Source organism: Cyrtonyx montezumae, unplaced genomic scaffold (assembly GCF_038088225.1).
Source record: "Cyrtonyx montezumae isolate F1298 unplaced genomic scaffold, pur_monq_1.0 scaffold_3, whole genome shotgun sequence".
NCBI classification, from domain to species: domain Eukaryota; kingdom Metazoa; phylum Chordata; class Aves; order Galliformes; family Odontophoridae; genus Cyrtonyx; species Cyrtonyx montezumae.
Window position 1 is genome coordinate 87011952 of NW_027072034.1, and position 26468 is coordinate 87038419.

The window sequence follows — 26468 nt, forward strand, 5'->3', positions numbered from 1 at the left end:
GGGTGGACACGCGCAGCCATGTTCATAGGCACCGCCGCCAGAGCACCGCCGAGCGTCTGTCTACACATGCGTGAAAGCAAGGACACTCACCTACTGACATCTCGGACTGCAGTCGTGTGTGCATATGTATCCATACACAACCCCACGCACAGAGGGACTCCTGCGGGTACCCACAGATACGGATGGGCAAGCACGCGGGGCGCTCAGCTCAGCTCAGCTCAGCTCTATACACAAACACAAACACAAACACACAAACACACAAACACACAAACACACAAACACACAAACACACAAACACACACACACACACACACACACACACACACACACACACACACACACACACACACACACACACACACACACACGCCTGTATACTGTACAGGCACACTCGCCCGTGCGCGCCCCTGACCTCACTGGTGCCGATCCCCACGCTCTCCGCTACTCACTCGGTCGCCGCCACCATGGTGCGGCCCCTTTAAATGCTAATGAGGCGGCGCAACTCCCGGCGCCGGCCCCCGCTGACTGCGTTAAAACTTCGGCGGGGCCATTTTAGGGGCAGTAAGACCCAGCGCGGGCCCAAGGGACAGTTGATCAGCGCCGCGCACCCGTCCTGCTGCCAACCACTATGAGCGAGGCGGCGGAGACCAGCACCGCTAGCAGCACGGCGCCCGCCGCAGCCGCTCCCGCGCCGCCGCCTCCCGCCGCCGCCGACCCTCCGGACGTCAAGCCCAAGAGCCCCGTCAGCGGCGCCGCGCCGGGAGCATCGGGTGGCGAGGCGGCATCTGCCGCGCCCGGCTCTGTGGCCGCTGCCGCCGCCGCCGCAGGGGAGACGGAGAAGAAAGTGCTCGGTGGGTGCTGGGGGGCATCGCGTGGCGGCTCCGCGTTCGCCCCGGGAGGAGGGTCGGCGGCGAGGGCACGCTGTGTTCTGGGCCGGGCGGAGCCGTTGCGCGCTTGCAACCGCCCCACTCCTCCCCCCCGTTACCCGTTGTTGTGAGTCAAGCCGCGCGCCGGTGGAGCTGGCACGCAACTCGGAGCGAAGTTGGGCGGTGGCTCCCGCTGCGATCCTACGGGGCCCCCGTGTCATGGAGCGTCGGGTGGGGGCTGCGTGGGCAGCGAGGAAAGCGAGTGCAGCCATGTTGGCGAGCCGCTGGCAGCGGAGCGGACTTGCCGGCACCTGCTGCGTGCCCGCTCCGCGCCGTGGGGACGGTGCGCGGTTGTGCTGGATGCGCGTCCCGGCTGTGGGGCTGCGAGTGTCGTGCTGGAATCGGCTGCTGGCAGAGCGCGTGGGTGACTGTGAGCTTCAGTCTTGGCAGAGCTCCCCTACTCCTTTGGGGACAGCAACTGCTCCAGTAGTGTCTGTAGGATCAGTTTAACTACTACTTTGACAACAAATGTGAAGTACCGAATTGTTATCTCAGTACTCAAGCCCAGTATGTGCCTAGTGTGTTTGTTTTTAAACTGTCAACTGAACAGAACCAACCTGTTGAAACGGTCTGGACTTAAGTCTGCTGTGAGGTTATTCTAGTGGAAGCAGGCTACTGTTCATAACCTATCTTACTTACCATATTTATGACTATGTAACTTTAAGAGGTTAGTAAGAAAAAATTAAGGCTGGCTACTAATGCAGAGCCCTGAGCTTAAATGAAGAAATGCAGCATCTTCTCTTCAGAGGGATTGGAATCCTAGGGCAACAAATGCAGGAGTGGGTGAAGTCCTCATTGGAACTAAGGTGGAAAGAAGCCTAGCAAAATAAATGTGCAGTGTGTTCTTGGTAATGTTTTTATGCAGGTCAGGCTTACCCTGCTCACCCTGCTTCCCCCTCCCTCATTGCCTGGAGGGGGCAAAGAGAGAGTGCTGTTTCTGATCTAGTAGGAAAAATAACCCACATGCTTCTGGGAACTGGCTTTAATGTTAGGCATGCTTTTTTCTCAGACGTGAAGAAGTGATGTAGTTAAAAACAGGCTCAAAAGTACTTAGTGGTCTTGTAATAGGTTTTATAGTACAGTGCACCTAAGTGTCTTCTTAAAAAGATCACACTAGAAGCAAGGCTTGAGTCTTGCCCAGCGTATCTGAGTGCCTGACTTCTAGGTGTAAGGGTAAGTTAACTTTTATGGGCTTTTTCACTGCTGTATTAAGGAAAACAAGGCTATTTAGGTGTGGATACGAGTGGCCGATAATTCCCCTGATGTGTGCACTGTCTCGTAGGAAGTTTTTGAGCTTTCACTTGCCAGTGAGATAGGACTCATCACATTAACTACCTTCTTGAATTGTCAGTATGACTGGTTATGGTTTCTTCTGGCCTTGTCTACCTGCCTGGTCTTTCCATGATGATAGCCCGGGCTTAACAACAGCTGTGCTGTGGTCACATGGAGACTGAGTGTAATACTAATGTCTGATGTTCTTACCCTTTTGGTGATGCTTAAGGGGAGGTTGTTACACTAATGCAGATGGGGAATATTACTTCCCTAATATTCCATTAGGAATGTACCGGAGGCTTCCTACAGTCTATGACAGCTTGTGAAAAAGGAGGAATGTTGTTCTCCATAGCTCTGAAGCTGTGTGTGGGCTTCCATTTATCAGCAGCCAGCTGGCCATTTACTGTGAGTTTTGACTACCAGTTTTCTCGCTTCTCTGAGGGTTTTCATGAGATTGTCAGGCTTCTCACCCTCTTCCTGATCTGATTGAAGTAGGCCAATGTATTCATGGCTATTTTGAGAAAGAAGAAAAGAATGATAAGGTAATCAGTGGTATTAGCCTTGTTTATTAAAGCAGACTAAAACCCTCAAGTACTACTGCCACCTGTTTCTGTGCTCGTCTTCTCCCCCGTTTTCCCTTATTGTCTTGCTTGGTGCAGTGAGCTCTTACTGTATTCTGAACCTTCATACTATATCAGTAAGTATCTGGACCTAGATATGACCCAGTGAAACTAAACCTAAAAGCACAACTGTAAGAGTGATAGCTATTGCTACTCAGTTGATGCTGGGTAGCAAAATATGGGGACTTTCCTCTTGAAAACAAGGAGAAAGCTGAGAATGGATGCTATAATACAGCTTTTTTTCCTCTGTTAACCATCTCAGTCTTCCATGATTTTGCTTTGTCTGAATATAAACATTTGCTCCTGAAATATGAATGTTTGCCAAAGTCTTCCCATAAGTATGATGAGATAGCAGTCTGTTATTAGTTCCACTAGACCTCAACAACAGTGTACTGCTACCAGGGAACATTACTGTTGTAGTTGTGTATCTGGAGAAAGGAGGTCACTCTTTGTCTGTCAGGAAGGTATATCAGTGGCAAGACTGTGGGACCAGAGGTCTGTTTAGCTCTGCCATTGCCCTGTGAAAGTTTAGGGAAGAATACAGATGAAGGTAATTGTTTCCAGGGTGTTTTCTTTTTGCCTCAAGCAGGATGACTTGAGCTTCTGAACTGACGATAGTCCCTAGATGACTGTTTTCCTTTAATTGTTTTTTTTTCCAGGAAAAAATATACATTTTTTTTTTTAGAAAGTAGGCATTTGTCTGACTAGATGCTTTACAGGCAGGTGTCTGTTATTCGAATTACAGTGTGACTGTTTGACACACAGTATGTTACATAGTGCAACTGTGTGGCAATGTTGTGTAGTAAATAATATTTATAGAGCCAAATATTATCTTTTTCCTACAGGTTTGAAATGTGGAGAGCTTGTAGTCCTTGCCCAGTTGCTGAAAGGAGAGGTTGAAGTACCTCCATCACAACTGAGTCCCTCCCACATGTTACCTACATGCAGGTGGAACAAGTTCCACCAGATCCTTTAAGACGCTACAGTATGATTTCTATGTAATATGCAAGTCTGCTACTGAGACAAGAAGTTGTCTTCTTTCTAGAAGCTTCAGGGCATATAGTTGGTCAGTTTATAGCTGATACTTTATGGAATAAGGAATATAGACAGAAAGCAAATCTTGGGCTCTTGTTTAGAGTGAGGTTTACAATGCAAGATAGAGCTCATCCATAAAAATAAACATGTGTTGCCCTTCTCATGTGAGATTGTTGGATGATGTTTGCTATACTGTTTCTTTAGCCAGTTCAGGTTTCCAAGGAAGGAAAAAAAAAAATGAGGGATATCTGAGTGAAAGAGCACTTCTAAAAGTCTTTTTTTCTGCTAGATGTGAGACATATAGCTACCAAGCTAAAGAGAGCTGGTGACTGGTAGTCACCAGGGCTTTACAGCCTAATTTCTTCTTTCTAGGATAAGAATAAAATAAAGGAGGAAAGTGAATGGGCAATTCTGAAAATAGGGGTGGACTTGATTCTGGATGGTGGAAGCTACTATGCAGCAAATTAAAGCAATATTTCCTGCTACTGCATTATTATAAACTGAAATGGGAGTGAAGGATTACCTTTCTCCATAAGTAAGGAGAGTAGGTCTGACTTGAGACATCACATGCGGGTATAAAAGTATTTTGTGATGCTTATGTTATAGAACTATTTTTTTTTTTTTTCAGCAACAAAAGTTCTTGGCACGGTCAAGTGGTTCAATGTCAGAAATGGATATGGCTTTATCAACAGGTATGTTTAAATTGATAGTAATGCATATACCATACAAGGACTCATGGTATGGATAATATACCTTGTGTTAGTAGTTCCTACAGTGACTCAAGGAGCTGACTGCAAGCTTGTCTACTTAGTGACCAGTCATTCAGTAAACTTAGATTTCCTTTGAGGTGACTCTGCCCAGTGGCACATGTAGGATGAAAATATAGTGTTAAATTCAGTACAGATTTGGTCTATTAACTGCTTCTCATGTTTACTCATGCTACACTTCTAATGAGCTGTATTATCTTTCATGACTGTGACTTTTTAAGATGTGAGGAAGACTGGGATGAGGTAGAATACTTACAGCTAAAAATCTAGTGTTAGTTTGCTAGTCAAAATAACTACTTGAAGTACATCTGGTATATTTCTCAGTATAATGGAACTGAGAATATTTTATGCCTAGGTTTGCAGGACTTTTGTTTTTTCTTTCTTCATTAAACATAAATGAACATCTGTGTTTACCAGTTCTGGCTAGCTGTAAGGGGTGTTTGTCACACCTTCTACTTAAAGTGCATGAGACCCATACTTACTGCAGGTAGATTTGGGAAAGTTGAACACTAGAATGGGATAGGAGAGTCCTATTTTGTGGATCTAAAGCTAGCTTTACTATAGCCTATAGCCATGTATTTGGCAACTATTATTTGGTGCTATATAAGGTAGAAGAAAAGCTTGAATTGAGAAATACTGTCAGAGTCTTTCAGAGCACTTTGAAGTGAGGGCCCTCAGCTGAATACAGTACAATAACTGTCTCACAAACTTTAAGTCATTTCAAGCATGTTAGAATGATGTTATCTTAATGAAGCCTTTATAAAGGACATTCCTGCTCTTTCTGTGGAGAACTGAGTGAACAGGCTAGACTGTAGAAACTAGGTTGTTCCTATTGTGTCAGTTCTGTGTCCTTGCATGTCTTCATGTTTTACATGTAGGACCCTGAACTGGCTGGTATAATGTACATATGAGTTGTTTTCTGGTTCCCCCTCCAGTGGATGCTCTTAGCACCGTGTGCGGTGTTACTTTAAGCTTCACTGAAAGGAGAGCTGTTAACAGCTGTGGCCAGTTCTGTTGGTAGTCTTGTCTGACCTCTGGGATAACAGATCAGATTGCAGGCACTGTGGAAGTTCTAGGAGGTGGGGTAGTGGAACAGTGTAAGGTAAGTAGTCCAGTCATTACTTGTTTTGTATTGAAACAAAACACAATTACAGGGCACTTCCCTCGCAACCCCACCACTTTTCTGAAGAATAGGAAGTCCCTATTGCTATTAAAGATGAGATCCTGGAAAAATCTGACCAGAGTCTCAATAGCATATGCTTACACAGAATGTGCGGAATCTAGGTGATGGGCTGGGGAGAGGGAGGCCTTATTTGCGAAGTCATAGATCTCTATTTAAGTCTGTTAGCCTAAACTCTTATTACTTGTTGCTTTCTTTTCACAGAAATGATACCAAAGAAGATGTGTTTGTTCATCAGGTAAGTGTGTGGTATTTGTAGCTAGTGATGAGCATTGTCCTTGGCCTAAAGTAGGTTACTAGTTTAACTTCTAGAACAGCTGGATAACTGGGGTCAGCTTACTTTGGGTGCTTCTTAAAATATTTACTTCAAATATTTCAAACTGGCATTTGGGAGGGAATACAAGAGTATATTTTCTTCCTCTCTCAAAATTATATTTGAAGGAGTAGGTACTACTTCATGCTGTCTTGTATCTGCCTTAATTTGAATATTAAAGCCCCACCTGCACCCAGAGGAGATGACTCCTCTGTTTACCTGTTCTTTCCCCCCTTTTTCCTCTACTTTGTCGTGTTCCTCTTGTCTTCTTTCTACCCGCCATCTTAACTTGTGGGTCTGTTCTGTCTGCCCTCCGTGGTATTGGAGAGAATGTGATCTGACCTGGCTCTTGACCAGGATGGGTTGCCATCAGCTGTTGCTGCATGAGGCAGCTGTTCTTGAAGAAGGGGAGGAAGGCTGTGTGCTGAGTGTGCCCAAGGAGGGAGAGACTGCCAGTCAGCCTGCCATTGGCTAACCTTCCATGAACTGTCAGTAGACTGTTCTAAGTTTGTATCACAAGTTTCAGATCCGAGGCAACTTGTGGGAAGAGGATGCTGCCTGCATTCAGATGTTATCTGATTGGCTGGTTTAGATCTGCTTTTGCATCATCCAAAGCTATGCTAACGAAATACTGCACTTGGAGTGTGTCTCGTATGAAAGATCTGCTAGCTGTGTGATTGCCAAAAGCATGAGATTTCTCTGTGGCATGAAAGTGACAGTACCTCCATGAAATATAGCTGGCAAACTTACCTTCAGAGTTGGTCACTGGGGGAAGATGGCATATGCAGTTAAAATGGCTGCTGAATGCCAAGTTTGTGATGAAGCCACAAACCAAACATCATAACTGTTTCTCTGAGTCAAGGGGTTTAGACCTGTTATCTCTAGAGTGGATGATACTGAATAAGACAAGTGCCTGGAGCAAGTGAAGGTGGTGTCAGTCCATGTTCTCAGTGTGCATTCCTAGTTCAGTTAGCAGACTAGTAGTGAGAGTTCTCAATGTATATATGAATTTCTCAAGAGATCTTAATTCATAAACAATCTCTAATAGTTACTCTCCTTTAATGACCATGTGTTCTGTGTGGGCCAATTCAGATACTGTATGGACCGCTCAGTGGGAGTGTATCTAAAAAAAAGATGAGACAAATTCTTGTACTAAAACTCATTTTGCATAGGCAGCATTGTAAAACTGCCTTGAAAACAAGGTGTCCAGAGGTCTGTGTGAAGATACCTAGATGTCTTTCTGATGACAAAAATTAACATAGAGCATCATCTTCTTTGGGAAGACTGCCTGTAAAAGTGTCAAAACAGTGAAGGCTAGCAGCAAACTGCTGTCTGTGCTGTTTTATCTGAGGAGATTATTATTTAGCTGCATGTGAACTGTGGGTGGAGCCGTGACTTTTTTGCCACAGATGCTGACATACTCTAGACATGAATACTAAAGCAAAACTGACTTGATGCCTCAGTTATACCACATAGCATGCAAGCTCACATTGGGTATAGCTTGTTTGTGGGCACTGTGTGTCAGAGTAGGTTCTTGCAGATGTAGCTTGCCTCAGCTGCAGTCAGGTGTTTTGAAGCTCAGGTGTTTTGAAGCTTTTCAGTCTTGAACTGTTCTACGCAACATCAGGAAGTGAGGGTATAAAGGGGTGGTCTGTCTTCATTCCCCTATTGGGAGGAGATTCTTGTTCCTGGGGCCTTGTGTCCACTCCCCAGTGCTGGAGTGCCCCTCCTGGGTGGGGAGCCAGGTCTGCTGAGGAAGGCGGATGAGTCCTCTGCAAACATCCTGCTGGGAGCTGCCTGTCTTTGGTGGTTAGTGCATGTGCAGCTCCTCCTCCACTTCCCCTGCACCCAGCCTGGAATGGGCTGGATTACATGGCTAATCCTTTAAGAATAAGGTTGACCTAGTTGAGCAGAGACCACCCCCCTCCACTGCCCATGTGTACACATTCACAGGAGGAAACAGCCTGGTCTCATGATCAGGATAGGGGGTTAATTCTCAGTGTATGGCTATTGGATGCTATCTATAAACTGAGCACAGATTAAAATGCTTTTCGCTTTAGGACATGCATGGCTTGCTTTGTATTAACCCTTCGTCTTGCAGAGGACCCAAACAGTAGTATGGGGAAGGGAGAGTCTTGCTTGGCTTTGTCTTGCTTGCATCTTTGTGTACTTGGCTCATGTGAGGTTCTGTCTAAGTGGAGTATGTTGGGGTGTCTTGCAGTTTAACCCTGTTAAAAGTATGCATAGCCAGAGAAGTTAAAGTTAATGAGAAATAGTTGGGATCAAGAAGCAGCGAAGAGGAATCTGGTGCAGTGGGTGAGATGAATGGCTTTCTTTCTGTCTGAACTGATCTGTATTCCTCTTACGTTATAGTGCAGCCAAATACAGATGTGGCTGATCATGGCTTTCACTGTGACAGTGCTGGATGTGCATGTGATGTTGCAGTACTGTGTTTGTGGAAAGAACTTTTCCAAACAGAGTACTGAACTAACTATGAAGTCATAGCCTTCTGTTCATCAATGTCTGTTTGGAAAAGCTCTTAGTTTGTTCTGTGCTATCTGTGTTAACATAGAACACATCCCTTGACTCAAAGGCCCTGAATCTTGCAGGATGATGGTGAACAGCAGCCGGGAGAACAGTATCGTCTCCTCTCTGGATATACAGAGTAAAAGTCTGTTCACCAAGCTTAAAGTTCAGGCCTCTTAGCATCTTATTTCTTTAGTGTTTACCTACTGCTGATGTAGCAGTAGTAAAGCCATACAGTTTCTGCTCTGAATTCTAAGATGTACTTGAAGTTGTGCCTGGTTCCCTTCATAAAATAGATGCTACTACTCAGACTGAGTTTATCTTCTATTCAGTTGCAAACCTAAATTTTGAAGTCTCTGTCCATGAGTCTGTAATAGTAGTTGTGGAGTCCTGCTGAATTTATCTTCCATTATTTTTCTTGAAAGTTTGAGTAGTTTTTTTCTTAAGTGTACCTTTTGCTAAAATGAGATCTAGTATTTCTCTTTTTCACCCCAAGCACAAGTTTGCTGAGCTCGTGCTAATCTTTTAAAACAAGTGGCAGTGAAATAATTGAACCCTTAATCTACAGTAAGATAACAATTTTATTAGTAATACTTTTTATTGAAAACGCTAGCACTTCCAGGTGATTTCAGTAATGGGTTGTTACCTAATAGGTAGTAAGAAAGCAAAGTTGCCACGGCTGGATAGTGGGAGTCTGCCTGTTGTGTTTCCCAGAAGAATGTATTTGACCAGTTCATTCTATCCCTGTATCAGAAAAATTCTTGGGTTGTTTTTTGCTTTGGTATCAATACTGTCTGCACTCTCACATTCTTTGTTAAACCATTCAGGAACACTGAGGAGTACAGAGAATAACTGGCTAGGTGTGGAGCTGCAGGGCTGTAAGGACACTCAAGTCTTAGAGGAAGGGGGGTGGTTTTTCAGTGACAAATAGAAATACCTTTCCTAAACTGGTCAAACTGAACGTTAAACTGACTAGAATTTTTAATTTTGTACTTCAATAGCCTAAAACATTTCCTACTGTTGATAGAACAACTATAGTTGCCATGTACTGGCAACAACTTGGCTGATTTTTCACTTGGCCTGTTTTTTGTAAACTGCAAATGACTTTTGTTTCTGCCTTGTACCACATTTAAGTGGGATTCGTGTACTTCTGAGTATTAGATCTATACCTACCTCCTTTATGCTAGCAAGACACCTGTATCAGGAAGCTTGAAGTCAATTAGTCTTTAATTGAAGAGTAACTACTTCAGTAAAAAAACAAAATACTGGCTCCGTATATATTGGTGTCTTCAATGTATGTGTTCTTAAGTGTTCTTGGGTCTCCTAAGCTTGTGAACCCTTGCTTACTGAGCTGACAGTAGCCTTGCCTCGCCTTGCTTAATGCCTTTTAGGAATCCTGGAAGCATGCTGCTAACTGAAAAGCACTCTAGAATGATTTTCATCCAATCAACAGTGGATGCCCAAGTGAGTTTAGGGATTGAGGGTAATAACAACTGGGTGTAAACAATGTTGTTTATAGCATTTTTGTTTTTGCATTTTTGAGATGTCTGAGATAATGTTATAGTACTGTTTCCCTGTGTTCAGTAGAGTCTCCCTTAACTTTCTGGGGTCTCCTTTGCAGTGCTTAGGTGAAATGCTTATTTCTGTAATTTCAGAGTTTAAGTAATTCTTCTTCAGTTACCATGAATTGCCAAAACACCTTTTTGTTGATGTCCCCCTCCTACAAAATGTTCTTTTTTTAAGCACTTTGTAGTGTTCAGCATGTCTCCTAATGATTGCTGCAGTTGCTACCTTGGCAGAGCATGCAGGAAATAGAAAATGCATGCAGAATGGCCCAGATACACAGTAGGCATGAGAGAAGGAGTCTTGAGGCAGCAGCAGTTTTGTAAGCTCAGGAGTATTGAAGTAAATTCTGACTAATGAGACCTTGTGAAATGAGGGAGATCTGTGTATTTTAAAGATTCTGGCATGTAGATTTGATACTGTAGCAGAAAAACTATTCTTCTTCATCTATGGGGCTTTGAGGGTGTAAGGTGAACTAATGTATCTTTCTGTGTATTTATTTAAAGACTGCAATAAAGAAGAACAACCCACGGAAGTATCTGCGCAGTGTTGGTGATGGAGAGACTGTAGAATTTGATGTGGTCGAGGGAGAGAAGGTGAGATTGAGTTGTAATCCAACAGAGTGGTTGATATTCTTCTGAGAAGTAATATGAGTTTAGATGAATATCTAGTCTCTTTGTGTCCATCCCTGGGATGGGTGACTCATTACCACTGCATAACACCAGGATTATGAGTAACAGTTCTGCTTTTGTGAGGAAGTAATCTATATATCTAGGAACTGATTTTATGCAGACATGCTTCATTTTATTTTCTTTCCTTTTCTTGCTATGCCTGGTTCTTTTCTTGCATACCTGTGACTTTTTTTGTTCTTTCAGGGTGCAGAAGCAGCTAATGTCACTGGTCCAGATGGAGTCCCAGTAGAAGGCAGCCGCTATGCTGCAGACCGACGCCGCTATAGACGTGGCTATTTTGGTAGACGCCGTGGACCACCTCGAAGTGTAAGTTTCTTTTTCAATGATGGTCACTTTACTGCCACAGTAATCCTAGTTTTCTCAAGAGAGGGAGCTGCAGATTCAAGTTGTGAGTGATTTTTAGTAGTAATCTGTCTTCCTATAGCACATCACTGATGTCAGTGATAGCACTGTTATTGGGTGTCCTGTTGGCTCTTTCTTTCTATCCCATTATAGAACTCTTAAGCATCTTTTTGGGTGTTAGAGTATCTAATTGTTGAGAAATAAGATACCTAGGCAGTTTCATAGATTCATAGATACATTAGGTTGGAAAGGACCTACAAGGTCATCTAGTTCAACCATCCTTCTATCACCATCCCTACCCACTGAACTACTAAATCAAATCCCTTAGCACCTCATCTAAATGCTTCTTGAACAGCGCTAGGGATGGTGCCTCAACCACCTCCCTAGGCAGGCCATTCCAGTGCCTGACCACTCTTGCAGAGAAAAAATGTTTCCTCACGTCTAATCTAAATCTTCCCCGGTGCAACTTGTGGCCAATCCCTCTCGTCCTGTCATTAGTTATCTGGGAGAAGAGGCCGACCCCCTCCTCACCACAACCCCCTGTCAGGATGTGGTAGAGTGTGATAAGGTCTCCTCTGAGCCTCCTCTTCTCCAGACTAAACAATCCCAGCTCCCTCAGCCGCTCCTCATAAGACTTGTGCTCCAGGCCCCTCACCAGTTTTGTTGCCCTTCTCTGAACACGCTCCAGGGCCTCAATGTCCTTCTTGTAGTGAGGGGCCCAAAACTGAACATAGTACTAGAGGTGCGGCCACACCAGAGCTGAGTACAGGGGGATGATCACCTCCCTGCTCCTGCTGGCTACACTATTTCTAATACAGGCCAGGATGCTGTTGGCCTTCTTGGCCACCTGGGCCCACTGCTGGCTCATGTTAAGCCGAGCATCAACCAACACGCCCAGGTCCTTTTCCTCTCTACATTCTTCAAGCCATTCTGCCCCAAGCCTATAGCATTGCATGGGGTTATTGTGGCCAAAGTGCAAGACCTGGCACTTGGTCTTATTGAACCTCATCCCATTGAGCTCAGCCCAGCTATTCAGCCTATCCAGATCCCTCTGAAGGGTCTCCCTACTCTCAGGCAGTTTGACACATCCTCCCAAATTGGTTTCATATGCAAAATTACTGAGGGTACACTCAATGCCCTTGTCTAGGTCATCAATAAAGATATTAAACAAGATGGGCTCCAATACCAACCCTTTGGGGACACCACTCATAACAGGATGCCAGCTGGACTTAACTCCATTAACCACTACCCTCTGGGCACGGCCCTCCAGCCAGTTCTCCACCCAGAGAAGAGTGAACCTGTCCACACCACAGGCTGCCGGTTTCCCCAGGAGAATACTGTGGGAGACTGTGTCAAAGGCCTTGCTGAAGTCCAGGTAGACTACATCAACAGCCTTTCCCTCATCTACCAGTCTGGTCACCCAGTCATAGAAGGAGATGAGGTTGGACAAGCACGACCTGCCCTTTGTGAACCCGTGCTGGCTGGGTCTGATCCCCTGGTTGCCATGCACGTGTCATGTGATCTCCCTCAAGATCATCTGCTCCATAACTTTCCCTGATACCAAGGTAAGGCTGACAGGCCTGTAGTTCCCTGGGTCTTCCTTACGGCCTTTCTTGTAGATGGGAGTCACATCGGCAAGCCTCCAATCTTGTGGGACCTCTCCAGATAACCAGGAATGCTGATAGATGGTAGAAAGTGGCTTGGCAATCACCTCTGCCAGCTCCCTCAGCACCCTTGGGTGGATCCCATCTGGCCCCATGGACTTGTGGCAGTTCAGATCGAGGAGCAGGTCTCTGACCGTCTCTGCTTGTATCACAGGGGGTGCATTATGTGCTTCGTCCCAGACTTCCAGGTCAGGGCGAAAGGTACCCTGAAGATAACTGCTTTATCTAAAGACAGATGTGAAGAAGGCATTGAGAACCTCAGCCTTTTTCTTATCCTCCGTGATTACATTCCCTGCCTCATCAAGTAAAGGAGAGAAGTTCTCCTTAGTTCTTCTCTTGCTGTTAATGTATTTGTAAAAGGGTTTCCTGTTCTCCTTTACAGCAGTAGCCAGTCTAAGTTTGAGCTGGGATTTAGCATTTCTAACTTTCTGCCTGCAAATCTTGGCAAGTTCTCTGTAGTCTCCCCAAGTAGCCTGTCCCATCTTCCAGAGGACATAGACTCTCTTTTTCTCCCGGGGTCTCAACAGAAGTTCCCAGTTCATCCACACTGGTTTTCTTCCCCTCTGGCTCGACTTGCAGGTCTCAGGGACAGCCTTCTCCTGTGCCTTTAAGATTTCCATCTTGAGGAGCGTCCAGGCTTCCTGGACCCCTTTACACCTCAGGAGTGAGTCCCAAGGGACCCTTGCAACAAGTGTCCTGAACAGGTCAAAGTCTGCCCTCCAGAAGTCCAAGGTAGCAGTTTTGCTAGTCACCCTCTTGACGTCACCAAGAATAGCAAACTCCACCATTTCATGGTCACTCTGGTCAAGACAATCCCCAACCTTCACATCTCGTACTTCTCTGTTAGTGAAGAGCAGGTCTAGCAAGTTGATCACGCCCTTTATGTAATTACGTAAAGCACTTGTGAGGGTTGATTGGAGAAACTTTTCTGTTTAAAAGCTCATTGTTTTTGCATGGAACAGTAATAGTTTGACAAACTGGTTGCTACTCCCATGTAGCATCCCTTAATAGAACTGTCTGCAGCAGTGCAGACATATGTAGTGCATAGCCAGTTTAAAGAAGAAAATACATGTTTCAGTAGGTTTGGAAAACTTTCCTGCAGGATTTTGCAGGTGGAGGTCTAAATATGTGGTGTGTGGATGTAGTTCTGGCAGTTAAAATTATCCATTTCAAGCTTTTGCTGCATTGGTGCCTGGAACAATCCCATGACTTGAACATAGTGCAGGCTTGACAGTATCTTTTTTTCTAGCAGTTGTCTGATCGTCATTTACAGGAGTGTGTGATGATTCAGTATGGAAGTCTTGCTTAACCCAAGCAACAAAGCTCTCTTTTCATCTTATTCTGCAGAGTTGCCATTATGGAGGTATCCTTCCTTATAGCCTAGCTGTTGATGCTTGTCTGTCAAAGTCTCTTCTAATGCTGTTAGACACACTGAACTTGAATTACATAAAAGGTGTTTTTTCTGAATGAGAGTGCTAGAAGTTGGTGATGGTAACTGATTCTTTATTACTGAGTGTGTCTTTGTGGTGACAGTTGGAACTTACACTTTGATTCCATGCAGCAGAGAGCTAAGAGTTTTGTGATGAGCTAACAAACTAAAAATGAGAAAACTCGACTAGCAATATTGTGGTATCAGTTCTTTCTTATTGCTCGCCTGAAAGTAAAATCTCATTCAACTGTCCAGTGACTGCTTTAGTTGATGGTATTTATATTATCTGTGATCTGCTTCAGATTTTAAATGAACAAACAGATCAAGGCTTTGACAGCCCTCTGTGTTGTTGAATATGTGAAGCAGCTGTTCTCCTTTTGCCTGAAGTATGATTGTGTGAGGCTTGTCTCAGGCATGGGAAAGAAATCAGTCTCAAGGTTCTTGCACTGTGGTGTGTTCTCTTGGGCATCTGATGGAGACTCGTACAGGTGAAACTCTGACTAGCATGTGACAGTATAACACACCTGGATCCCAGTACTTGAAGGTATATGGAGTAAGAGAGGGAGCAAAATTGTGGTACCATGCTGTTTTCCTTAGTTTCCTTAGTCTTGCTTATATTCTGGACCTCAAACTGGTTAATGTCTGTTGCATTTAAGGTACAGTTATGTGCCTGGGGCCTGGAAATCTTAAGAGATCTTTTATATGTGAAATTAATTTTTTATTGAAAAACTGGAAGCATACTAGTCTTCCTCAGCAGTACATATTCTGGAAGAATTATGGTCTTTAAAATTTTATCACTGCTCATAAAGTTTCTTTTGTATTCTTTTCACTTTGTTGAAATTTCCTCAGTGTTCAGCCTGTCCACCAATGTATTGATTGTTCCTTTAGATTTGGTGTCCTCCATGAATTTTAGGGTAGATTCTGTTCTGCTGTCAAAGATGCTGGAGATCTTACAGTACCATCTCTTAATATACCTTTCTTTTAACAGGTAACCAGGTAAACTCTGTGATTGCAGTAACTTTTTGAAGATGATAGTGGCCAGACAGTGATACTGGCTGGTTCCTTGAGTGCTCTTAAATACATGCTGTCTAATCAGATAAATCTGTGTGCATAAGATTTGCTTGAGTGATACCTCATTCTCTCAGATGAGATCAGTCAAGTTTTGAGAATGCCATCTTGGGCTGCAGTTATGCCTGACTAACTTTGTGTGTTTTGCATTGGGCCATTCTTGCATTCTCAGCTAGTGAGGACTGACCAGTTCTGCTGGGCTTTCTTACCAGCTTGTTGATTAGTTGCCTGAACAAATCAGAGCTCCACTCTAATGCCATCTTTTTAGGGACAGCAGTCTGAGACTTTTAATTAGCTTCAGTGGACCTTTATTTGAACTGCTTGGAGAGTTCTATAGAAAACAGGATTAATTTTTTGTATAAGAATCTTCTTTAGCTTCTCCTTTGAAGATAAGAGGCTGCAATATTTTATAAACTGTGATAGTGTAGACATGACATGGAGCTGTAATCAGAGTACTATTACAGGGAATGGATCATGAAATAACCTTGAATTGATGGTATCCTCATCTAAATACTGTGTGCATTACTAACAGAAGTCTATACAATGGATAAAGTAAAATTCTTTGGAAGATATTTTGAAGGCTGATGCTCTTTCCATAAAGTGGAAACAAACAGTACTGTATGGAAGCTGGAGAATGATCTGTAGAAATTTAAGAACAAATGAATAAAATTGAAGAGAAAGGTGAAAAGATCCTTTCAGTGACAGTTAATGCTTAAAGACATTCTGTTCTGGGGAATGGTTAGAACTTATCTTCATGGGATAGTACAGCATGCTTTACTATTATAGTAGTCTTCAGAGAAAAATGACTGAAGCCGATCAGTTCCTTAAATCTGTCTTTTAGGATGACCTAGTGTATTATGTATGTGGAGTTGAAAGGTTTTAGTGGAGATTGTTAGGTGATTAGGATCATGTATGTGCTGGGGTTTGGTGCTTTTAATAGTACAAATGAAATTTTTGTAGTAAATGAATATAATTTACTGGCGGTATAATAAAACAATCTCAAAACTCAAATTCTGTTTTCTGGTTAAACTATTTAGTGACTTCTGGCCATGTAACAGTTTTATTTAGGAAGTGTGCTTACATCAAGCAGATCTAAGTAATTGTCAGTTATGTGACTGTGTTACTTGGATTTCTGTGATACTCTAGAGGATGCAGAAAATTGCTGATACATCTGGGCTAAGTAATTCATGTTCTCAACAAGCTACTTAAAACAAGCCTGCTTAAAATACTGACGTATCAACATTTGGCTCAAGATGAACAGGGAAACAGTCTGTGTTTTTCAATAAAAGCTTTATCAAGGTTTTTGTCAATACAGGAGCTAGAGAGTGGTTTTTCAGAGATTTCAGTGCATTATTCTTTGGGGAGGAATGCATTTAGGCTGTGCTATTAAAGACATAGGAATTCAATACTACCTTTTAAAGAGCAGTGAATGTAGTACTAATTGTCTGGTGCTGTAAGAGCTTTGGCTGATAAAAACATGACTTTGCACTCATCCTTGCGGTTGAGTTGGCTGATGCTTTATTAACATCTGATATTGTCCCTTAGGCAAGGCCTTCTAGGCCTTTGTGTTTTCATATATCTGGCATTGCAGCACGCCAGTTTAAATTGTTTGCTTAGAAATCCTGGAGAAGGGGAACAGTGATTATGCTGGAACTTGCATAGAGTCACTGTACAAGGGAGATAATAATACACTTGTTGTGAGTTTTGCTTCTTTTCCTTTCAGTTGTTCAGTTTTCTTTAGTCTTCCATGTCTGTGCTTTCCCAGGCTGAATAACCACATTCTTTATGGAAGGGAAATTCCAAGACTGCAGAACTGCTATTGACACATGCATTTCACATGTGAAGCAGACATTGACTACCCCTCACAGGTTTAACTGTGTTGCATAGAACAAAGCATCTTAAACAGGATAGAGTGGTATTATGAAGTGGATATAAATACTATAATGCTCAGAAATGGTTTTTTTTTCATGTAATTCTTGTCTGCTGTCAAATTATTGCTATCTACTTAATGGGTGTAGTAGCCTCTGGCTATTTAGGGTTCTTCATTAGTTTTAAATAAGTATATCACATTTTAACCTATTATGGCTTTTTCATTGAATTCTAGTTTTAATCTTCTTTTCACCTCAGTAACTAAGCTGAAAACAACATTGTGAAGGATAGATGGCATAGATAACTACAGCTATGGCATGTAAAATACTTGAGTTTTCTCTGTGCTCTGGGGATACTTGGCTACAAAGAATGCCTGGAATTATTTATGCTTTTGGAGGGTACCTCTACCTATGCTACCCTCTGAAAGGTAAGAAGAGCAGATAGTTTAGGTTTGTTGGTGAAGATCCTGCATCTTCTTTCTTCTTTCTGCCTGCCTACTCCCCTCCCCCAGGATTTAATGCTAAAACCTGTGGTGATCTAGGCTTCCCAAATGTTTATTAGTTTATCTTAAATTATCTTAAATATACTGTTAATGAAGCATTCACTTTCCTCACAATTGCCTGAAATTAAAATAGAGCAAGGTATTGTGATGATTGAATTACCTATGTGGAACTGAAAAGAGACTTGTCACACAAGTAAGCCCACAGTAAGTGGGCTAGAGAAGGCTTCAGGAATAAGTAGCTTTTGTTACATGCTGAATTAGATGCAGAAGACATTCTCTTTCCAGATCTCTTGTTGAATCCTTTATTTTGGAGCAAAGAGTAGTAAAATTAAAACTGCAAGTCATAGTGACCTCGTGCGCCAGTCATCAGTAGTGTCTGATCTTGTTTTGAGGGGGGGGGGGGGAAAGCAGCTATAATTCAGCTTTATCCATTTTCAGCTAAACCAAAAATCTCTTAAAAGGCTGATATTGAGTGGATGTGAGCTGAGTATTTGACGTGATGCAGTATTTTTTTGTCTTTGAACTTGGAGTGTTTTTTTTCTTTTTGGGAAGAGGATTTTGTTTAATGAAATCAGAGTAGTCTCTAGCAGTGCTTAGCATGGTAACTTCCAGTTAGCCTTTCAAATTCAGAAGTGTCCGGGTCAACAGCTGCCTTTCCATAATATATTTACCTTTTTTGCAATTCAGTGTCCTGTCCTAAAACCTACTTTTGTATGTGTTGGAGAGAGCTGTCAGATTCTCTACTCTACCTTTGGGACAGGGAGGTGGCCCTAACAGGTGGTTTTGTCTATCACTGATGAACATGAGCAGCACAGCAAGCTCTTGTTCTGCCCCTGCTCTTTTCTTTGCTGCAATAAAAGCTTTATCTGCTGCCTTTTGGCTTAGTATGTTGGGGTTTCTGTACAGACTTAGAGTAAGTACAGACTTACTGTTGTCTGAGCTGATATTTGAGTCATTGGGCTATACAGTCAATATACTGCCTGTGGAATAAGATAATACTTAATCTGTGTCCCTGATATTTGTCTGTTTTATTTTGGTTGTAGGGTGTTGAGGGAGAAATCAAGGATGGAGTTACAGAAGGAGGACAAATTCATCAGCAAGTCCAAAGGAATCCTACCTACCGTCCCCGCTATCGCAGGTTTGTGTTGTTTTCTTTGCTCATCATTGCAAATAAGTCTTGTCTATAAAAGCTTTACGAGTAACAAGCTGAATTTACTGACATTTAAGTGCATGTAAGTGGTAGAGAGAATGAGAAGATTTTAATTACTAGGAGAAAGGTGTAATTATTAGGAATAAGGAAGTAGTTGTAGAAGTTTAATTTGATTGTATGCCATTCAAAACTGGGAACAGGTCAAGAAAGGGCACAGTTGTTTGTATCCTGTGTCAACTCATTTCAGTATGCTGTTCAGCTGTGAGAAGTTCCACCTTGAATTCTTATACTACTTTGGATGAACAACAAATCTGGATTCTATTTGACGTGAGACTGGTTGGTCTACCATCTGCAGGGGCAAAATATGCCTTGTAAAGCTTCCTGTAGATTGTAGTCAATAGATTGCAACTTTGTGCTAGACTAGTGGCTTGTATATGTCCAACTTGGTCCTGGGTATCCCTCAAATGTAGGTCTAAGCACTTTTGCCACTTGTATGTACAAAAGAGCCTATTTTTCAGGAGAAGAATGAAGTCATGTTCTGTCCACTACAAATCATTAAATACTAGGTAGGATTTCAGTTACCTTGTAGTATGCTGTGCTAGGAAGCATTGCTGTTTGTGAAACTGTAAATGTTAGGTTTCTTGAAGTCATCTAAAAGAAGAGGTAAGGAAAGTGCTATCAGAGTTGCTTTTTCTGGGCTTATGGGTAAAGGGGGATTTTAGGGATTGGAGTGCTCCCAAAAAGATAAAAAATACGACTTGGTGACTGAAGGTCTGAAAATAAATAGTTGGCAATTGCAAGTGATCAAGGGCTTTGACTCGGGGTGGGAGGGGAGGAAGTATAGGGGTGGGAAGGAAGATCTTAATGATAGAGAAGTTTGGGTTGGAAGGTGCCTTAGAAGGGTATCTGGTTCTAACATTCCTGATGGGGCATGTCCTACTAGATCAGGATACTCAAAGCCCTGTCTGGTGTTCTTGAACACCTTCAAGGGTGGGGGTTCCACAACCTCTTTTGGCAACTTGTTCCAGTACCTTCCCTTGCAGCAAAAAAATTTTTAGATCTAATCTATATCTACTCTCTTTCATTTAAACTGTTATTCCTTGTCCTATCATTGCATGCCCTAGTAAAAAGATTCTCTTCAGGTTTCCTGAAAGCTACCCTTTAGGTAATGAAAGTTTAATAGCAAATCTCCCTGGAGCTTTATCTTTTCCAGGCTAGAGAACCCCTCCTCTTTCAGCTTCCTTTCTTCACAGGAAAGGTGCTTCAGGCTTCTGATAATATTCATGGCCCTCAACTGGACTTGTTCCAGAACATCCATGGCCTTATGCTAGGAGCCCCTGAGAGGAGCACAGTACTCCAGGTGGGGTCTTGCAAGAGTACAGTGGAAAAATCTCCTTCCTAGACCTGATGGCCATACTTCTTTTGATTTAGCTCAGGATGTGGTTGGCATTCTGGGCTATAAACATACTGCCACCTTATGTTCATTTCTTCATGCACCAACACCTCCAAGTCCTTGGCAGGTCTGCTGTCAATCCAGCTGGTATTCACATTTGGGATTACCCCAACCCAGTTGTGAGACTTTGTATGTGGCCTTGTTGAACTTCATGACGTTCTCACCCCAAAGATCTGTTAGGGTTCCTCTGGAAGGCATTCCTTCCCTCCAATATTTACTACTCCATTTTCCTTGGTGTCATCTGCCAGCATCCTGAGGGTGCACTCAATTATTTATGCCACTGATGAAATTGTGAATAATGCCAGTCCTGATACTGGTCACTGAGGAATGCCTGCTGTCACCAGTCTTCACCTTGACATTCAGTTGCTGACTGCAACAGTTTGATTGTGACCATATGATTTCTTATCCACTGAGTGATCCGTTGTCTCTGATTTGGAGAAGATGGGCTGAGGGAGCTGGGCTCCTTCACTGTGAGGAAGAGAAGGCTTGGGGAAATCCTCATTGCAGCCTTCCAGTGTTTGAAGGGAGATTATAAACAGGAAGGAAACTGATGTTTTACACAGGTAGATAGTGATAGGACAAGGAGGAATGGCTTTAAACTGAAGGAGGGGAGATTTAGATAAGATGTCCACGGGAAGTCTTTCACAGAGTATGGTGAGGTAGTGTAACAAGCTGCTGAGAGGAGTTGTGGATGCCCTGTAGGTGTTCAAGGCCAGGTTGATTGGAAGCCCTTCTTCTGACGGGGTGATTGGATCTAGATTATCTTTGGTTTGGGTTGGAAGGGACTGCATACTGTGAAATACAATGGATAGTTTCATAGTAACTTTATCAGATAACGTTCCCTCAGAACCCTTAGATGTGTTTCATCAGGTCTTGTAGACTTGTGCAGCTTCAGATTCCTTAAGTGGTATCAAACTTGATCTCTTCCTGCGGTTCTTAATTCATCCAGTTGGGCAGTGTGGCTAGAGAGTACCTCAGCAGTCTCCATATTCTGGTCTCCTATTTTCTTGCTAAGAGGACCCACATTTTTTTCCCTAGTTTCTTTTTATTACTGACATACTTAAGTCTTTATTGTTGCTCTTGATGTCCTTGATAAGATTCAGTTCGTTCAGGGCTTTAGCTTTCCTAATCTGATCTGACCATGCAGACAGTGACTGTTTCTTCCAGGCTGGCTATCCATTTTTGCTTCTGGTCTCTGTATGCTTCCTTTTCGGTTCAGGTTTGTCTAGGAGCTCCTTGTTATCTATGGAGGCCTCCTTGTGTTTTTTGCCTGACTTTTTTTTTTTTGGCTGCATTGCTCTTGAGCTTATAGGAGGTGATTATTAAATATTAACAGACTTTTCTGGGTCTCTCTTCTTCCTAGGGCTCTATTCCCTAATGCTCTGACATGCAGGTCCCTGAAATCTGTTCTCCTGAATTGTAGTGAGTTTGCTTTGTGTCCTCCTTGTTGCCATAATCATCTCAAACTCCACCATTTTATGGTCACTGCAGCCAATCATAGAATCACCAGGGTTGGAGAAGATCTCCAAGATCATCCAGTCCAACCATCCACCTGTCACCAATATTTCCCACTAAACCACATCCCTTAGTACAACTTCTGAATGTTTCTTGAACCTTCAAGGATGCTAACTCCACTACCCTTGTGGGCAGCCCATTCCAACACCTGACTACTCTGTTGGAGAAACATTTCCTAACATCCAACCTGAATCTCCTCTGGTGCAACTTCAGGCTGTTCCCTCTAGTCCTATTGCAGTGCTGTACTCAAGCTTAATGTTCTCACCAGCAAGGAAGGCCTGGTGAGAAACAAAATCCAGTGTAGCAGCTTTCCTCCTTGGCTCCTCTGTTGCTTTGAAGGTAGCTATCATTAGTGCATTCCCAAACCACCTGGACTGCTTATGCACTGTTGTGTTGTCCTTCCAACTACCTTCCATCAGGGTAGTCAAAATCCCCCCCATGAAGATGAGGGCTGTTGAACATGAGGCTGCTCCATTCTGTCTACAGCAGGCCTCATCTGCTCAGTCTTCGTGGTTAGGTAGTAGTCCCTGCTGTAATGTGAACTGTTGTTGCCCTCCCTTTAACCTTTATCCGTAAACTCTTAGTCAGCTCCTAATTCATCCCCTTGGGTGGCTCCATGCATTCCAGCTGGAAGTTGACTTAGGAGTGCTTCCTCATCTTCCCTGTTTGTCCTTTCTAAAGAACCCATATCCTTCTGTTTCAGGGCCATGATAACCTTATGTGCACAGCTCTAACTCCTCTTGTTAATTCTTTGTGCTTCATGCTTGTTAGACATTTAATTTGAGGCACTTAAAGAAACTGACTCTTTGCCTTGTGTGGCTGAGACTCATTTGTGCTATTCACCATGTGTTCTCCCTCTGATCTGTGGTTCTTTTGTCCCTCAGGCTTTCAGAATTGAGTGGCATGAGAAAAATAAATTCATTATTTCCATTTTATCTGGATGTAAGAATAAGCTATGAGGAGATAAAAGAAGTGAGAGACATGTTGAAAAACAAAAGTTTATGATCAAAGCATATAGCTAGAATATTTTGTTGCAGGATGTTTGGAAGGTGCAAGCTTTTATGAGCTTGGGTCACATAGCCACAGGAGAAGACTGTTGCAATGTTACTACGTAGGCAAAATATATCTAGCTTGGGGAATCTCCAGTGGAAAACAACTGAACATTAGGAGATTTCTTAAGGGAAATAGGCTTCTTTATCCTTATTCTTCCCTAGGGATCCATGGAACTGGGTTAAGGGGTCCCTGAAGAACCAGGAGGACTTTTTTTAAACTAAATTATTTAGATTTTACGTGAACACAAGTACAGTGTAACTTGCTTAGTCACCTGTGTTAGTCATCCTTGAATTGGCTAGTATAGGATTTTTATTTTTCTATTCTTAGTTTTCTGTTAGTAATTCTGACATGACCACTCCAGTTTTGGCCCTTCAAGCTGAGTGAGTGATTTTATAATTGAGTGATTCAGTGTTAAAAGTAGCATATGAAATACCTAGCTTCTGACTATTACACATTTTGAGGTGTTGCCCACTTTACAGGAAGTTTAAAAAAAATAGTAAAGCTCATTCATCAGTCAAGAGGAAACAATTTGATTTCTTGTGAAGGGTGAGTGACAAATGCGATGTCTTATGGAGACTACTCTTAAAGAGCAGTATTGTATTAGTCTGCCATACAACATACCTCACTTGGTCTTCCTCATCTGATCTTTTTTTCTTTTAATATAGCTTACTTAGGTCAGGTTCTAGCTTGGTGTTTGGCTAGATTAACTATGAAATGGGTGTAATTCTAGTTCTTTGTTACGTGTTCACTCTAACAGGAAGGGGCAAAATAATAATGCAGAAGCAACAAGTAGCTGAACTTCATAGGAGTAATGAGGTGGTCCTTAATTGTAGTGACTGTATGTTCCATGCGGAGTTCAGTTTAACACTCTTTAGCATGCTGAGTCTACAGCTTCTCCACTCTGAGGTTTTCTAGCACTTAACAGAGTCATCTTCATCCACACTCCTGCAACACAAATATTATCTGTGGCTAATACTGACACTATGTACCAGTCTGATGTGTACAAACTATTACTGAAAGTCCGTATTAGCATCAGGCTGCCTCCTGTAAGAGGTAGCTTAACGTGTGTGTTTCAATGTGAGTGAATTATGTTTCTGCTTAGGTTAACAGATGGGTATTGCTAGCACTTGCATACAGTGAATCTAGTGATACAAGTACTTTTGTTTTTTTTTCTTGGGAAATCTAAATTGTCTTTTGGTACTGGGTAACTGTGGATTAATTAAACCACCTAATGGGATCTAGGTACTAGGCAGTGATTTGTAGATGTATTCTGATGCTATTGTATTCTCATGCTGTTGTGGAAAAAAATACATTAAGCAGTCAATATTCCTGAAGTACCCCCCAAAAGTACTGTATTTTCAGTGTAAGTGACCTTCAGCTCTCCTTGAGATGCATACTTTGTGGTCAGGGGAAGCAACACTCTATTGGTAACTTATGAACAATTCCTGGATATTCCTTCTCAAGTGTAACAGGGATTCCCAGGAACTGTGGCATTCAGTTATGAATAAGGTTGAGCTGGTGTATAAGCCTAAATAGTAAGGTTGACTTAAGTGGTCACTGCTGGCTTTGTTTTTGTTTTGTTTTGTTTTTTTTTAGATCTCGTAGCCAGCAGTTCAGATAGCTTAACTACCTTTTCCTCACAGAACATGCTGATGTAGTTCCAGCAGTGAGAGACATCCAGGCTGCACATCTATCCCAATGAAATAGAACTAGATTGACAGCAGAATGCCTAAGGAATTGTTTGCTTGTAGTCTTAACTATTTAAGAGATATTTGACTAGTGAGGTTTTTGCTGGGCTGGAATGAAGGTAGTTTAAACCTTCTCAGGCTACTTTTGTACTTACGTGTACTTCCCTGCCTCTTCAAGAGGGCCCCTGCGTCCACGCCCCGCCCCGGTAGCTGGAGAAGCTGAGAACAAAGAGAACCAGCATGAGGCCAGTGCTGCGAGTCAGCAGCCTCTTCGCCGTGGGTATAGGCGCCCGTACAACTACCGGCGTCGTCCTCGTCCACCCAATACGCCAGCTCAGGATGGGAAAGAGGTAAGTATGCTCCTGGCCACGTGGCAGAGGCTGAATTTTGATGGGATGAGTGTTTAAGAGTTTTGGGCAGGGAGATTTGACAAGTATATTATGTTAGAAGAAACTGATGGCAGGCCTAGTGTTGATGGCAAAGATAATTGGCTTAGTTGCCTGTTTCTTATGAGCTTGTTTGAGCAGCTTACCTTAAATGAAACCAGCGGAGGGATAGGAACTGCTTCTAGATGGTTTTTAAGTGGAGTGAGACTGTAGTAAAGACTTCTGAAGTAGAAAGAAACACTTTATTTTTCAGCTCAAATTATCTTCCTGTAACTATCCATCTCCAGGACAGGAAATGGATTTGAAAGCTCCATATCAGTTTCCTGAACTGCATGGACTAGATTTGTTAGTAATCAGACCTTACCCTAGAGAGAAGACTTTCTTATTCTATCCTATCCATTCAGGGTTATTTTCTCCACGTTAGAGCTTTCTGAAAAAAGCTGCTGTTAGCCAGAGAAAGGGCTTGCTCAGTCTTCACCTATGAAAAATTTTGTCTCTGTGTCTTAGACAAAGGTGACTGAAACACCTGCTGAAAATCTTGCTCCAGTGGCTGAGCAGAGTGGTGCCGAGTAATATCAGGTTCTGCAGGCACCTCTACTATCCCTCAGGTAAGTAGCATAGCTAGTATATCTTGAGTGAAATGGGATTTCTAGGACTCCCTGTATTTCTGGTTAGATACCTGTAGTAACTTCTGAGAGCCTTTTATAGGTGACTCAAGGAACTTTGCCTCTGTCTAGATCCGTCACAAAGTGAAGTTTGCTTTGTCTATATGTACTTCAGTAACAGCATCTATTGATGAGCTTTAGGAAGATGTGGTACTCTCAATTTATAGATAAGATGTGCTGATCATGCTTATCTTGTCACTAATAAGAATAGAATGTTCTCATCACTAGGAAAGCAAGACTTTAAACTGCTCTTAATTTGGCTTTTTTCAACAGGTGTCTTAAAATATAACTCAGAAATAACACCAAAGAAACATGCAAGCAATAAATAAGCAACAGGTGATGAAAGCAAAGATTCAAAACATCAGAACTAAAAGCAGGAGGAAAAAAATATACCAGCAGCTGAGATCCAGGGAACGCCTGCAAGACAGATGCATAAAGAGTGAGATTTGGAAAGACTAGCCTCCCCAGTTTCAAGAGCAACTGTGGGTTTTTTCTTGTTTAGAATTTCAATGTTTCACTAGTGTTGAATTTTTTCAGTTTTTCTTTTGGTAACAAACTAAGAAAAGGGAAGAATACCCAATGAAAGAACTGAAATAGAAATCAAACATTTTTCTTTAGTGGATGCTGGTGCTAGACCTCCCAGGTGTGTTGAGTATTTTTTTTCTGTGCCAGTCCTGTTCACTTCAGGACATGGGGAGGAGAAACTTCCGCTTTCCTTGGTAAGATCTATTTGAAACTGTGCAGCATGGGTGACGTTCCTTACAAATAAAAGTGATTTCAACTACCAAAA

At 42.6% G+C, this 26468-nt stretch overlaps 1 protein-coding gene across 1 annotated transcript; it reads left to right on the plus strand.

The window, feature by feature from the left end:
* The first annotated feature begins 545 nt into the window (after positions 1-545).
* Positions 546-26468, plus strand: YBX3 (Y-box binding protein 3). Its single transcript, XM_065742262.1, has 9 exons — positions 546-851; positions 4482-4545; positions 6005-6038; positions 10709-10798; positions 11078-11200; positions 18812-18906; positions 24806-24977; positions 25521-25621; positions 25952-26468. The coding sequence occupies exons 1-8, from the start codon at positions 629-631 to the stop codon at positions 25584-25586; spliced, it is 867 nt and encodes a 288-aa protein (XP_065598334.1). The 5' UTR covers positions 546-628; the 3' UTR covers positions 25587-25621; positions 25952-26468.

Bases quoted from the DNA above. Each gene is read 5' to 3' on its own strand.
- YBX3 (XM_065742262.1), top strand. From the start codon at position 629: ATGAGCGAGGCGGCGGAGACCAGCACCGCTAGCAGCACGGCGCCCGCC. The intron at 852-4,481 runs GTGGGTGCTGGG...TTTTTTTTTCAG, and splicing joins GACGGAGAAGAAAGTGCTCG to CAACAAAAGTTCTTGGCACG. The intron at 11,201-18,811 runs GTAAGTTTCTTT...TTTTGGTTGTAG, and splicing joins GCCGTGGACCACCTCGAAGT to GGTGTTGAGGGAGAAATCAA.